At 43.0% G+C, this 14,646-nt stretch overlaps 1 protein-coding gene across 2 annotated transcripts in view; it reads right to left on the bottom strand.

Moving 5' to 3' along the window:
• Positions 1–8,051: 8,051 nt before the first annotated feature.
• Positions 8,052–14,646, bottom strand: part of RSU1 (Ras suppressor protein 1) — a 186,979-nt gene continuing 180,384 nt past the window's right edge. For both annotated transcript variants that reach the window (XM_045857949.1, XM_045857948.1), the window contains one exon: positions 8,052–8,991. In XM_045857949.1, the coding sequence (XP_045713905.1) occupies positions 8,889–8,991 (103 nt within the window). In that variant the 3' untranslated portion in view covers positions 8,052–8,888. The remainder of the gene's footprint in view (positions 8,992–14,646) is intronic.

Raw genomic sequence — 14,646 nt, 5'->3', positions numbered from 1 at the left:
AGTGGGGCGCACTTGTGCGTGGTGATCAAGCACATTCCAGGGAACAGGTTTCTCCTCTCCCCTGTTACTATTTTATTAAATGATGCCAGAATCCAGAATTATGTCTAGACATTCTGATTCTTGTTCTCACTTTGCCACTAGTTGACCATGAGCTTCTTGAATTTCTGGGATCACTTCATTTGTCTGGGCATCAGTGTTCTCACCTGTCCCATTCAGGGGTTGGATGAGATAGTCTCCAGTGAATCCTCCGAGGTTCTCTGACATCTGTTTTCATACTACGGTCATTTTTTTAAGGGAGGAAAGGATGTAGATAAGATTGCAATATTTTATTTCCCAAAGCTTTGATTAAACTAAATTGGCTGAGTAGTGACATGTTGTCTCTCTACTCTGGTCTCCATACACAATGGCATAAGTTGCTAACTATGTTCAAGAAGGCATTTCTTGGGAAAAAGATGAAAAATGTAAATATACTAAGAACTCTTTTGTGATTCATACATATGATCTCTACTTTGTAAAGTTGGTGATCTCTGTTCTCTTGCAGTCAGAAATTATAAAGGAAAAATATCAGCGAGCTGCGGGGAGGGCTGTGCTACCCGACCGGCAGCACCCGACTCTTCAGTCGGGGGCACCGACCTCTTTTCCCCTAGACTGTCAGATCAGAAAAGGACAACGGCCAGCACAACCGTAGCCATCCAGTGTGAATGAATCAAAGTTATACCTATTTTTTATCAGATTGACAAAAAATATTTTTTGTTGTGCTACAGAATTTTAGTAATTAGTGTATGTGTGCCATGAGATGAAAAAGGTTGAAAATTGCTGGACAAGACTATTAAATTCCATAGGAACAGGAATAGTGTCCCCTTTGTTTAAAACTGCATACTCCATAATGCAAGCTCAATAAATGTTTTTAGGATTATTGTAGAGAAACCATTGGCATACTAAAGCTAAATACATACGTAATTTATTCTAAATATTTAATACATGCAGATCCTTACCAAACAGTGTAGACAGTGAAAACAAGTCCCCAGTTTCAGAAACCTCTGAGGATTCAGAGGTAACCTCTGCTGTATCACCTATGTACCCTGCCAGAGATATGCTGTGAGAATGTGCACATATACCACACAGACCCAGCCAATGATGTTCTTTGATGATTGAGTTAATGTAATGAATCACTTCTATTATCACAAAACCATTGTGAAAGTTTTTCAGGGGGCAGCTGGATGAGAGCTTTTCATTCTGTGCATAAAACTGTAGAAAGCAGGCCTTACCTAGGCAACAAAGAAAAAATAACATGACTTGGCAGTGCAGAAGAAAACCTTTCCATGTTGATTCTTTTTCTTTGTTTTTAGCTCTGGATTGGAAAATAAGCATGAATATAGAGTGTCATCCAATGCCTATTAAAGACATAAGATTTCTTTCATGAGGTAACCAAAAAGGTTTTTTTCTTTTTTCCTCAAAAGAGATAATTTCATTTTTGGCCATGTCTGCAGGCAAAGAAACTACCTGATGGAACAGAGTAATTTGGGTTCTTACTGGGGACCTGGCTGCACAGCCAGCCAGGAGCTGGTAAGGCATCTCTCGACAGCAGTCCTGGGACCTGCAGTCCAGGCTGATGCTGGAGCCTTGGATGCTGACCACACCTCGTCCCGGGCCAGCCTGCAACAGAATGAACACCGCAGATAGTCCTGCGTCACTCTGGTGTCTCCAGACACTACCCCTTGGAGGGGTAATTGTGGCTCATCCCCCGGCAGTGGGCAGCCCATGCCCATCTGAGCTGTTTCTATCAATAGATGCCTATGTTTGTTCCTTTCCTAGGGCTGCTGGAACAAAGTCCCTCCAACTTGGTAGCTTACACCAACCGAAATGTATTCTCTCACAGTTCCACAGGTGAGAAGTCCCAACTCGAGGTGTCAGCAGTGCCATGCTCCCTCTGAATGCTCCAGGAAGCTTCCTTCCTCGCCTTTTACAGCTTTCGATGTTGCGGCTGATCCTTGCAACTGCATCACTCCAACTTCTGCCTCCGTGGTCACCTGGCCTTCATCCCCCTATAAGCTCCCCACTGTGTCGTCACATGGCCTTCTGGAGGGACCACAGTCAGTGGGTTCAGGCCCACCTTATCCAGCACAACTTCATTTTAACTTAACTAATACATCTGCAGAGGCTATTTCCAAATAAGGTCACATTCTGAAGTTCCAGGGGACACTATTCAAAGCAGCCTCAGACCCAAGGCAGGTGACTTGTGGCCAAGGAAAGCCAAAGGCACCAGCCATCTGAACACCTTCACTGACACTAATGGCTCCCCTGACTGTGGCTTCTTCCCAGGCCTCGGACCCCGGGCATCTTTGTGTGTCTTCCACACACCTGCGATTTAAACCACCCCTCTCTCGTACTATTTATTTTTAGATCAAGAGCAGTTTCTATTGCTTTTCACCGAAAGCCTTTCCATTGCTGATTCTAACAACACAGCAACAACAAAGCTCCAGACCACACTGGAGTTTTAAATGGTCCAACAATCTCGAGCTCAGTGTCTCCAGGCAGGGTCCCTGTAATGGAAACCTCTGTCTCAAGGCTGTGGTGTCATTGAAGTGGCTCTTTGTTACAATCCTGGTGGCACTGTGACAAATGCAGCAGCCCACACAAGCAGCGAGGCCGTCCACCTGGCGTGGCAGGGATATTTTGGGTGACACTCTGGGGGAGTTATGAATGGCTTGGGCTGCTTTCCCTCTTTTCAGCTGCTTGCTGGTGGCAGCTGCTTTCCTCTGGGGGTGTGAACCAGCCAGTGGTGCTGACAACACCTGTACACAGAAAATGCCAACTTCAGAGCATGCTGGGCAGTGGAGGCATCAGAACACGGTGCCTCCAGAGGCAGATAGTCGGTTCTGAGACTGCAGGGACTGGATGCTTTCTGGTGCAGGAGAGCAGAACCCTGGCCTCAGGGAGCAGTGTGTCCTGTCAGCTGCGGGACCCATGGCTCACTCAGGTCTTACACGAGGAGCCGACACATTCCATTCGTAGTGAGTGATGAATACTTCCCCTAATTAGATACCTTTTCTGATAACAGTACATTTTCAAGTTTATTGGGGTGACATTGGTTAATATGATTACATGGGTCTCAAGTATGAATTTCTGTGATACATGATCTGTATACCGCACGTGTGCCCACCACCCAAAGTGAAATCATCTTCTGTCATCACATAAACTGCTCACCCCTCACCCGACACCCCTCTGGCAACCAGCATACTGTCGTTTCAGATGTATTTGTACCATGTGAGTGAAAGCATAAGATTCTTGGCTTTTTCTGTCTGAATTATTTCATTTAGCATAACATTTTCAAGGTCCATCCATGTCATTGCTCATGACAATATTTTACTTTTTTTATAGCTGGGTAATATTCCATAGGATAAAAGTACCACATCCTCTTTATCCAATCATCTGTGGAAAGACACTTTGGTTGTTACCATGTCTTGGCCACCATGATAATGCTGCAATGAACATAGGGGTGCAAATATCTTTGCAAATGAATGTTTTCAAGTTTTTCAGGTAGATACCAAAAAAGAGGGATTGCTGAGTCATATGATCTATCCTTGATTTTTGAGAAACTGCCATAGTTTTTCATAGTGGCTGTACCAGGTTACATTCCCACCAGCAGTGAACGAGAGTTCCTTTTTCTTCACAACTTCTTCAGCACTCATTATTACCTGTCTTGTCAAGAATAGCCATTCTAAGAGGTGTGAGGTGGTATCTCATTGTAGTTTTGATTTGTATTTCTCTAATAGCTGGTGAAGATGAGCATCTTTTCATGCATCTGTTGGCTCTTTGTATGTCTTCTTGGGAAAAGTGTCTGTTCACATCCTCTACCCATTTTTTAATTGGATTTTTTGTTTGGTTTTGAGTTGTATGAGTTCTTTATATATTTTGGATATTAATCCCTTGTCAGAGTTGTTCTTTGCAAATATTGTTTCCCTTTTGATTGGCTGACTTTTTGTTTTGTTGGCATTTAATATTTTCTTATTTCAAAAATATATGTGCTCATCATAGAAACTTTAAATAATAAAAGAGTATAAAAATAAAACTTAAAAAAATCTTTAAGTACCATACAGATAATTTATCAGGCATAAAATTCTAGTCCATTTAATTTTTCTGTACATACATATTACAAACAAAATTTCTCTTTTACACAACTGGGACTGTTCTTATTTACTTCTTAAAATCTTGCTTTACCTAAGTGGATGCTATAACTATTGCCCTTTACCCTTAGACAGTATTCAACAATTTTTAATGTCTTCACAAGTTTATTATGTGGACACGTGACAATTCACCTTTCTTCCATTGGTGGGCATTTAGCTTTGCCCCATGTTTCCATTCGTACATGCACTGCCATGAGGGCAACTTTCAAAGAGTTATGTGCATGCCTCTCTGACAATTTGCTCAGAATACATTTCTAGAAATAAAAATTCTAAAGTTTTGCTCCTTATTACTAGACAAGGATGCCCACTATTACCACTTCCATTCAACATAGTATTGGAAGTCCTAGCCATAGCAATCATACAAGGCAAAACAAACAAACAAATAAAAGGCATCCAAATTGGAAAAAAAAGTAAAACTTCCATTATTTGCAGGTGACATGATACTATATATAGAAAACCCTAGAGACTACACCCAAAATTAGTGAATATATGATTTCAGTCAAGTTGTAGGACACAGAATCAATATACAGAGATGTTGCTTTTCTACACCAATAATGAACAATCAGTAGAAGTTAAGAAAACAATCCCCTTCACAACTGCATCAAAAAGAATACCTAGAATATACAGGGTCCAGCAGAAGTAACACCTGCTGGAGTATGGTTGGTAGGGCAATAATATGAGTGCAATAATTTAGAGTTTTAATTTGAACATTTCACCTAAAATGTCATATGGTGTGCTTGAGTGCGATGTTATGTTACAGAATTACAGGCTTATGATTTTGTAATAAAAGATTTTATAATAAAAAAAGGGCATCATTTGTGCTGGACTCTGTATTTAACCAAAAAGGTGATAGGCCTGTACTCTAAAAACTGCAAGATATTGAAGAAAGAAACTGAACAAGATAGAAATAAGTGAAAGAATTGATATAGGTAAAATGTCTATACCCAAATATGTGGATTCAATGCAATCTCTATGAGATAACAATGCCATTCTGAATTAGAACTAATCCTAAAATTTATATGGAACCACAAAAGAGCCTGAATAGCCAGAGAAATCTTGAGAAAGAAGGAAGTGAAAGGAAGCATGCTTCTAGATATCAAACTATATGACAAAGCTAGAGTAATCAATAAAGTATGGTACTGGCATAAAAACAAATATATGGATGAATGAAAAAGATTGGATAGCCCAGAAATAAGTCATCACTTACAAGGTCAACTAGTCTATGACAAAGGAGGTACAGATATACAACGGGGTAAAGACAGTCTCTTCAATAAGTGTCACTGGCAAAACTAGACATATATGTAAGAAAACGAAATTGGACCACTTTCTTACGCCATATACAAAAATAAACTCAAAATGGATGAGATTTAAATGTGAGACTCAAAACCATAAAACTACTAGAAGAAAACATAGGCAGTACACTCTTTGACAATGGCCTTAGTAGTATCTTGTTGGATATGTCACCTTGGGCAAGAGCAACAAAACAAAAAATAAACAAATGGGACTATATCAAACTAAAAACATTGCACAGCAAAGGAAACTATTAACAGCAAAAAAAGACAATCTACTTAATGGCAGAAAATATTTGCAAATGGTACATCTGATAAAAAATTTAATATTCAAAATATATAAAAAACATACAGCTTAACACAGTTTTCAAAAAAAAATCTGATTAAAAAATGGGCAAAGGACCTAAACAGACATTTCTCTGAAAAGGACATACAGATGGCGAATAGACTTATGAAAAAGATGCTCAATGTCACTAATCATCAGGGAAATGCAAATTAAAACCACAGTGAGTTATCACCTCACACCTGTCAGAATGGTTATCATCAATAAATCAAATAAAAAGTGCTGGCAAGGATGTGAAGAAAAGGGAACCTTTCTACACTGCTGGTGAGATTGTAAATTGGTGCAGCCACTGTGGAAAGCAGTATGGAGGAGCCTGAGAAACTTAAAAATATAGCTGCTATAAGATCTAGCAATTCTGCTTCTGGGTATTTATCTGAAGAAAAACACTAATTTAAAAAGATATATGCACCCCCATGTTAATTGCAGCATCATTTACAATAGCCAAGAGATGGAAGCGGCCTAGATTAATAGACAAGTGGACACATACACACACAATGGAATATTATACAGCAAAAAAGAGAGAGTGAAATCTTGCCATTTGCAACAACATGGATGGAACTACAGGGTATTGTGCTAAGTGAAATAAGAGAGCAAGAGAAATACTGTATGATGTCATTTGTATCTCAAATCTAAAGCCAAAATAAATGAAAAAACAAGATTAAACAGACCTACAGATATAGACAACAAGCTGACGGGTGACAAAGGGAAGGAGGTGGGGGATGGAAAATAAAAAAAATGAATTAACACTAGAAAATCGAATCAAAGACAGAATACAGGAAACTCTTTTAAAAAAAAGAAATATTGACATCGCTTTGTTCCATTCTTTTATTCTTCCCAGTTATCAAAATATGTTCAAATAGAAATATCTCATCATTTTGGTGAAAAAGTTTTGCTATTTATTGTCAAATTGCTACCACTTACCTGAAGAGAAATTTTTATTCTCAATTGCAATGTATGAGAATGTTTACTTCATGTTACTCCTGTTGCACTTAATATTACCTGAAAGTATTTGCACATTTTTATTATTACATTATTTCTTGATTTTGCTTTGACTTGTATTTTTTTGATTACTAGTGAGTCAGGACAATTTTTTTCACATTTTCAGAGATATTTCCTCTTTGTGGATTTTATGTGTATTACCCAAATTTCTATGTAGAGTGTTCATCTTTTAAAAAATTATTCATAAGAGTATACTAATATTTTTACTAAATATCAAAATAAACTAAGGATCATATATAATTTATTTTCCTTTGTTGCTAGTTTAATTTTAGATGATGTTTTTCCAGTCAACAACAGGAGAAGCATCGTTCCTCCTCTTGCCATTTCAGGAGCTAACATATCAACTAAAAAGATCAGGCTGAGGCAAAGACTGAACCTGGAAAGGTTGTATCAACCCTGCTGCAAACAGGTGGTGGCCCCTGGGGACTCCTCTTCCCATAGCCAGTGCTCTCTCTACCAGGGGGGATCCAGAAATAAGAGGTGTGGATCTTGTTTGGTGGCTCTGATTCATACATTTCCTAAGTAACTCGGGATTTTTTGTTGTGTTTTGATTTTGGGTTTCTACACATCCCAGCAGTCCTGGCCTTGGGGGTTCAACCGTGAAAGGAGATGATGCTGGTGTAGATGCACCACCACCCGAGAGTGTGTTACATCTCCACACCCCTTTTGTTTCCAGGCGTTTTGGTGTTGGCAGCCCTCTTAGGACAAAAATTCTGCTTGGATGTATTTTCACTTACACACATATTGGGGTTGATAAGAATAAAACTGCCTATCACAGCTGTTAAACAACTGGCGTTGGCTGACTCTGCAAGTGAGGTTTCCACACGGGGTGTGGTGAAGAGTATGCACATTTACACAATGCGTTTGGCATCACTGAGTCCCCTCAGAAGAATGCCTTGATATGAGCTGATTTTTCTGCAGTGACAAGAAACATACTTGAGTTTTTTCCCTCTCTGTTTTACAGTTCTTGACTACCAGCCATGGGCAGAAGTCACCATCTCTGCAGCTAAGAAATGCTGCTTTCCAAAATCCTTTGGCAGAATCTCCCAGAGATTTGTTTTTCTGCTCCTTCCTAAATTAGCCACAGTCTTCAAAGAAAAAAAAACAACAAACCTGACAAATCGATGGAGAAGAAACCAACTCTAATTCTGCATATTTTTCCATGGAAAGTTGCAAAGTTTATGATCTATGACTAACAGAAGTGGACAAGAAAATTTTGGGAAAAACTGTGTGTACAGCCCAAGATCAGGTCGTTCTTTATTCAAAAAGCAACACGTGATACATATTCAAGATTTTATTAAAATCACTTGTAAGTTAACATAATATCTCAGTGGTTAAGAAAAATTTTTAATAAAGCAAAAGAATGAGTTATGTGAATAAACAGAAGAGTGAACAGTGTTAACTGTGACATTTAAATGATTACATGGTTTAATTATTCTTTGGATAATAAGCTGCTCTGTGAACATCTATTCAAGGAACCGAAGCTTGTGCCTGCTATGGAATTAGCAGTTGAATTAGAGCTCTGTTTCCTGTCTTTGGTAATTTTAAGAAAACAAATGGAAATGGCTTTAAAAACTTTTACAAATCTGCCACTTACCAAAAGAAATGAAAAGGTAAGGAGGAGGGCACTAGGAAGACAGGTAGAAAGAAACACACACATGCACACACATTGTACAGATGACCCTTGAACAACACAGGGGTTAGAAGTGCCAACCCCCACAGTCGGAAACCCACATATAACTTCTGACTGCCCCCAAATTCTATTAGTAATAGTCTCCTGTTGACCAGAAGTCTTATCAATAACATAACAGTTTATTAACACATATTTTTTATGCTGTATGTATTATATACTGAATTCTTAGAATAAAAAAGAAAAAATCTTATTAAAAAATCATAAGGAAGAGAAAATACACTTCTAGTATTTATGGAAGGAATTCCATGTATAAGTGGACCCTCTCAGTTCAAATCTGTATTGTTCAAGGGTTAGCTGTATTTATTTGTGGGACAGAGCAAGAGAGAACAGAAGCAATAATGAGAAAAGGGACCAGAAGTCCAGCCCATGCCAACCCCTTATTTGTTCTTGGCTGCCAGGGGCTTCCGGCTGATCTTTTTCGATTTGTCATTATTTTTCTTCGGTGGTTCCGGGTTTGCCTGCATGTGTCTGCCGTAGAGACTGAAAAGAGAGAGGAGGAAACTGTGAGATTTACCTCATTAACACAAGGCAAGCTTCTACTGGTAGAGTTTGAAACCCCAGATTCATTTCCAGGGGTCATCAGTAAGTCAAAAGATGAGAAAACCAAAAGATCATTCTGCTGTCTCTGGGTCATACACTGTATTTAGGAATTAAGACTTCTGTTACACACACACACACTCTCTCTCTCTCTCTTTCTCTCTCTCCCTCCCTCCCTCCCTCCCTCCCTCCCTCTCTCTCTCTCTCTCTCTCTCTCTCTCTCTCTCTCTCTCTCACACACACACACACACACACACACACACACTCCAGGAGGTCCAATTCTGGATGAGTCTCTTGGAATTTCACAGTCACTGGGCTGGGTGTGAAAGCACCCAATGAAGAGAGAGATAGGACTTCCAGAACTGGTAATGCTCAGCCCGATGTTCCGGACTGAAGCTCCGAAGGCTGTCAGTGTTTAAGTGACAACACAAACATTCGACAGAACCGAGTGGATAGAGTGTCCATTTAGGGAGAAGTGAGCATCACACCGAGCTTGAAAGCCCAGGGGCTGGATAATGTGACAGAGAGCAATGGTGTCCGAGCTGCGCTGGCTGCTCATGTCTGATTGATAGTGTTGGTGTGGCAACCACATATCAATGTCATGTTAATAAGTACCGCTGATTAAATGTTGACAAAGTGCCCTACAATTACAGTGGAAGGCACTCATCGCTGAGCAAACTTGCTCTGTGGCTGAGAGGACTGAACAGAAGAGCAGATAGTAATTAATCAATAATTTATGAGTAATTCTCATTAAACTAAATTAAAAGCCACCCTAAAATAAATACAGCTCAACCTCAACTCCCTTTATTGATAAAACTGTGCCCCTGGAGAGCCTGGTGGGTGTCTCAGTTTCTGTCGAGGAAAGGCACTGCCTGACTCCGCCTGTTGCAAGGACTCGTGCCCACTGAACAAGGGGGGGGGGGCACAAAGACTGACCTCCCTGTACAAGCTCTGCCTTGTTCTGAGGTCCACTCAAGGAAGCGACGTCCTCTCCTGAGGCTTGCATTTTGCCAGGTGCACAGTGTGGCACTACTTGGCGTGTACCCATCTCTTGATGACACTGTGGTTGATGGCCTGAGGGATGGACCTGGCACACACAGTTGGTCTGCTGGTCAAGTGCTTGGGGAAAGTGGGACACTAGGGTTTTGATAGATGACCCTGTATTCTGTCTTCTCCAGAGGATTCCAAGCATCTCCTTGCAAGCAGTCTGGGCAGGTTCCACCAACAGTGATTGTGAAGACAGGTCTCTGCCCTCAAGGAGCTTAGAATGCAGAGTCTGAATGGGCGGTAGACAGAAGAGAAGCTGGAAAAGGTAGGTCTAGCAGGTGCTAGGATGTTCTCCAGGGAAAGTGGGGAGCCATCTCTTGGGTCAGAGAGATATTGCATGTCCTGGACAGGTAACATTTGAACCTGCAAATTAGCTTTCAACTTCTGTAAGCTTATACTTTTCCCTAATCTAATGGAGAGAGAAGCCCAGGCCTACCCAATCCGACAGTGCCTCCACAGGCAAAACTCTTCCTTCTTCAAGAGAACCTGCTACCAAGGAAAACAGATCTTTAAACCCACATTTGCCCCTCTCCCTCTTTAAAAAGGGCTGCAGGGGTCACGGACACCAGGGGCCTGGCTCTCAGATAAAGAACCACTGGTTTAGGCAAAGAGGAAAGTCTAGTCAGTCCAGCTTCCCTGCCATGGCTGCCTCAACCCTAGTGATGTCCCTGTCCTAATCCCAGAACCTACAACTGTCACCTTATATGACAAAAGGGATTCTGTAGAAGTAAATAAAAGTCCTGAGATGGAAAATTATCCTGCATTATCTGGGGGGAGAGGTCAACCTGTGTACCCCCTTCTCTCACCCCTCCCGCATCTCTCGCAGATGCATCTAACAGGCAGAGGAAACCCTGGGCTAAAGCAGACTTGTTGTTATACTCCTTGATCACACGCTCTGAAACACACTTATGGTCTACTGGCTCTGCCCCCTCCTCCTCCTAGGATGCTCAAGCTCTGGGGTTTACTGCCTCGGTGCTATGCTGGAAGGGAGGCCACTGGTCTCTGGGCTCCTCTCACTTGGCCCAAAGCAAGCTCTCCCTCTGCTCTGTGCATTCACATGGCCCCAGGATCCTCAGTTATCGGGCATTCTCACAGCTTTGTGTATCTCTCCTCTATTTTCCAAGTCCTTATCCTCATAAGTGATAAAAATATACACGTTTTACAGACATCAAACTTTAAAGGTTAAAAAAATCCACACAAATACAATGCCATGTTCCTGCACTGGGACGTGCAGCAGTACTGAGGTGCTAGGAAAGGGGTATCCACAAAAATGAGGTCAGAGGAAGGAGAAGAGAAGACCTGATACAGGCCTGCTCTGTACCATGTCCTGAACTAGCAGCACGGAAGGCTTCCCGGAAGGGCTGGGGTTACCTGGGCCCTTAGGGTGGTCATCTAGCAAAGTCATTTCAGAAGGGGTGCAGAAGCTCTCGGGACTCAGCAAGGCTCTTCTTTTCAGGAAGGAACTGGAATATTCCCAGTTTCCATTCCCGCCTTTTTAGGTGCAGACCCCACTGTGTGCCTGAAGTTCCTGGGACTATACAGCAAGTCATTCCACAGGGCCAGATGGACAGCAGCCCTGGTGCTTAAATCCTAGTTTTGCCATTTCCTAGTTGTTGACTCTGGGCAAATGATTAGCATCCCTTATCCCCACCACATCTAGGTTCCTCTGTATGTAAAAAACAAAACGAAAACAAAAGCAAATGAACAAAAACAACGTGGTTTCCTCGAAGGGTGGCCATGGTAGTTAAATGAGCCGACGCTGTGACAAGCCTATTGCAAGTGGCCAGCGAATGCCTGTTGAAAAACAGGACTGATGTGGGGTTATAGTCAGAGTGATTAAATACAGGTAATTATGATTACTTTACTTCTTAAGGGCTTTTTTCTCTGGAAAAAAAATAACATGGTATTTTCTGTCGATGCCAAATCCCCAAGCCATCTCTGGAAGAAAGGTTTGAATCCTGTTTGAAGAAAGCAACTAAGGAAGAGCTAAATGCGGCGCCCCACTTCCTCGGTGAGTCACTGCAGAGCCAGGATGACACTGCCCTTCCCTCTCCGATCCTTTCACTCCTCCAGCTCTGTGGGCAGATGCAAGTCGGCGCTTTACTAAGCAGCCATTCCCACATGGAGACATCACTGTGGCAGAGAACTAAGACAAGTGTCTCAGGGCCCAAAGCCTGGGACTCCATTCCTGGCTCTACCAGCAATGAGCCCTGGGCCTCCACTTGGGAAGTGTGCGGGCAGAATAATGACCCCTAAATGTCCACATCCTAATCCCTGATGCCTGTGAGTACATTACATTGCAAAAGGGGCTTTGCAGAGGTGATGGACTTGAGGACATTGAGCTGGAAAGATTAACCTGGATTATTTGGGTGGTCCCAAAGGAATCACAACAGTTTCTCAGAGGGAGGTAGGAGCAACCGCCCAAGGAATGCAGGTGACTTCCAGCAGTTTCCAGAAGGAGATGCATTCTTCCCTAGAGGCCCAGAGGAAGCAACCCTGTGGGTACCTTGATTTCACACTTCTGACCCCCAGAACTGCAAGAAAATACATTTGTTTTGCTTTCAGACAGCAGGTTCGTGGTAATCTGTTACAGCAGCAACAGAGAACTCATATAGTAAGTGAAACTCTCTGGGCCTACACAGGGCAGCCTATCGGGAAGATCCTGCTTAATTACAGCAGGAAAAAAATAGAAATTTTCTGGGGTAGCAGCTCAATGAAAAGGAGGAAGGAAAAGTTAAAAGATTAAGTTTCAGAAAGGATACAAAGTGTGCCCAAAGGAACAATGAGTTCTATTTCTACCAAAAAAGTGGGAACTGGCAGGCAAGTGTGCCCTCTCTACCGTAGTCAGACTGGACAGTCCCCGGCCCCTCCATTCTCTGAAGCTAACACCCAGGACTCGTGGACTCGTGCTCTGAATGTACCTGGGATTAACTTATAGACGGCCATGGAGGGTCACTGGGCGATGACACAGAGAGCTCAATGCCACTGAAAGAAGTCTGACTGTGTGCAGCTCCTAAGAGGAGGGGGCACACCACGCCACGTGAGGAACTGCCACCAGGAGGCAGCAGGAAGGAAGGAGAGAGTTTGGCTTAGAGCCTTGATGGTGGTTTCATGCAAAGGAATGGATGAGGCAGAGTGTCAAGCTCAAGAGAGTTTAGGATTGGGTAGTTCGAATAATTTCAGTGGCCTCTAGGCCACAGGATGGTCTCTAGTTGACCGGTACCCAGGAGAGGGGAAATGCTGTCTTGGTGTGTGTGCTTTAGACAAAGGAGGCAGTCGGGGGCACAGGCTACGGAGAGGTGGGTGAGTATGTAAAGGGCGTATTTGCCGGCATGTTGGTTGCTGTCTCCAGGAGTTGGCTAACCCTGGGAAGGGCAGGCTCTCCCCAGCCAGCAAGATCCCCATGTGTCAAAGCCTCATAAAATATAGTAAATAAAAAAACCTGATTAATTAATATAGCCCACAGCCTTCGGGATGGATTTTTGTCCTCCTGACTATGCCACATCCTCCTCCCATGAAGCACCTTCCCCCTTAGGGCCTTGGTGACTACAGGTGCTGGACCTGTTCCTTCTACCTCCTGCACTTGGGAAAACCCCAGCCATCCTTGAGACCCTAGCACAAGGCACTCCCCACACTAGCACAGCCCCTTAGTCCTCTGCTCAGGTGGCACCTGCCCCAACCTGCTGTGAGGATCCCCAGAGAACAGTCCCAGTCTTCACTCACTTCTCGTCCCTGAACCCTGCTTGGCTCTGACTGATGTGACTTTGGGCAAGTGATTAACTTGCCACAGTCTGAGGTCCTCATTTGCAAAAGTAGGATAAAAAATTCCAGCTGCCTCACAAGGCTTTGGAGAAGATTAACTCTGACAGGGAAAAGGTCTTAACTGTTCAGGCACATAACAGGTGTGCCAGGACGGCTCCTGCCACCTTGGAAGCTCTCACAAAGGTCCGTGACTCAGGCTCAGACGGCCAGTTCCTCCCACTTCTCAGATGCTCCTCCACGCACAGACCACAGCCAGGAATGCCGCTCAGCCATCAGCCTCCTTTGCTGGGAGGTTTCCGGTGGGGACTGAAATCCAGCCATGCCAGCTGGAGGGCTGACAAAGGGAGCCTGGCTCCGGGTCACCAGTGGGGCGGACACCATGAAGGCAACCTATGGCAGAGTCTTAGGAAATCTCCCCACTGAAATCTGAGGTTTATAGGTGATAATTGGGAGAAAATTAAGGAGGGGAAAACCCAGCAAAGAACAATCTAAAGTGACAGGAAGGGATCCATTATGCTCCGGAGTCTGATGAACAGGCTTCTGTCGCTAAAGAGAAATGAAAGGCGAGGTGCGTGTGGATGCTCTTGCTGTGGATCGTGAGTATGCCAGGGCCACCAGGCCACATGGGCTCTCCAGTCGTTCCTTTGGGATGGGCCCTGTCCTGAACAGTTACCTGAAAACTCTCTGCCAAAGGCCAGCATTAGAGGAACCATCATGAAATGATTCCAGAGACTTCTGGGGTCACCAGACCGACCCCTTCAGAGGCACCTTGTGGAAGCAGCCACACAC

Source organism: Phyllostomus hastatus, unplaced genomic scaffold (assembly GCF_019186645.2).
Source record: "Phyllostomus hastatus isolate PE091 unplaced genomic scaffold, TTU_PhHast_1.1 phas_scaffold_1674, whole genome shotgun sequence".
NCBI lineage: Eukaryota > Metazoa > Chordata > Mammalia > Chiroptera > Phyllostomidae > Phyllostomus > Phyllostomus hastatus.
This window is presented reverse-complemented; position numbering and strand designations above follow the sequence as displayed.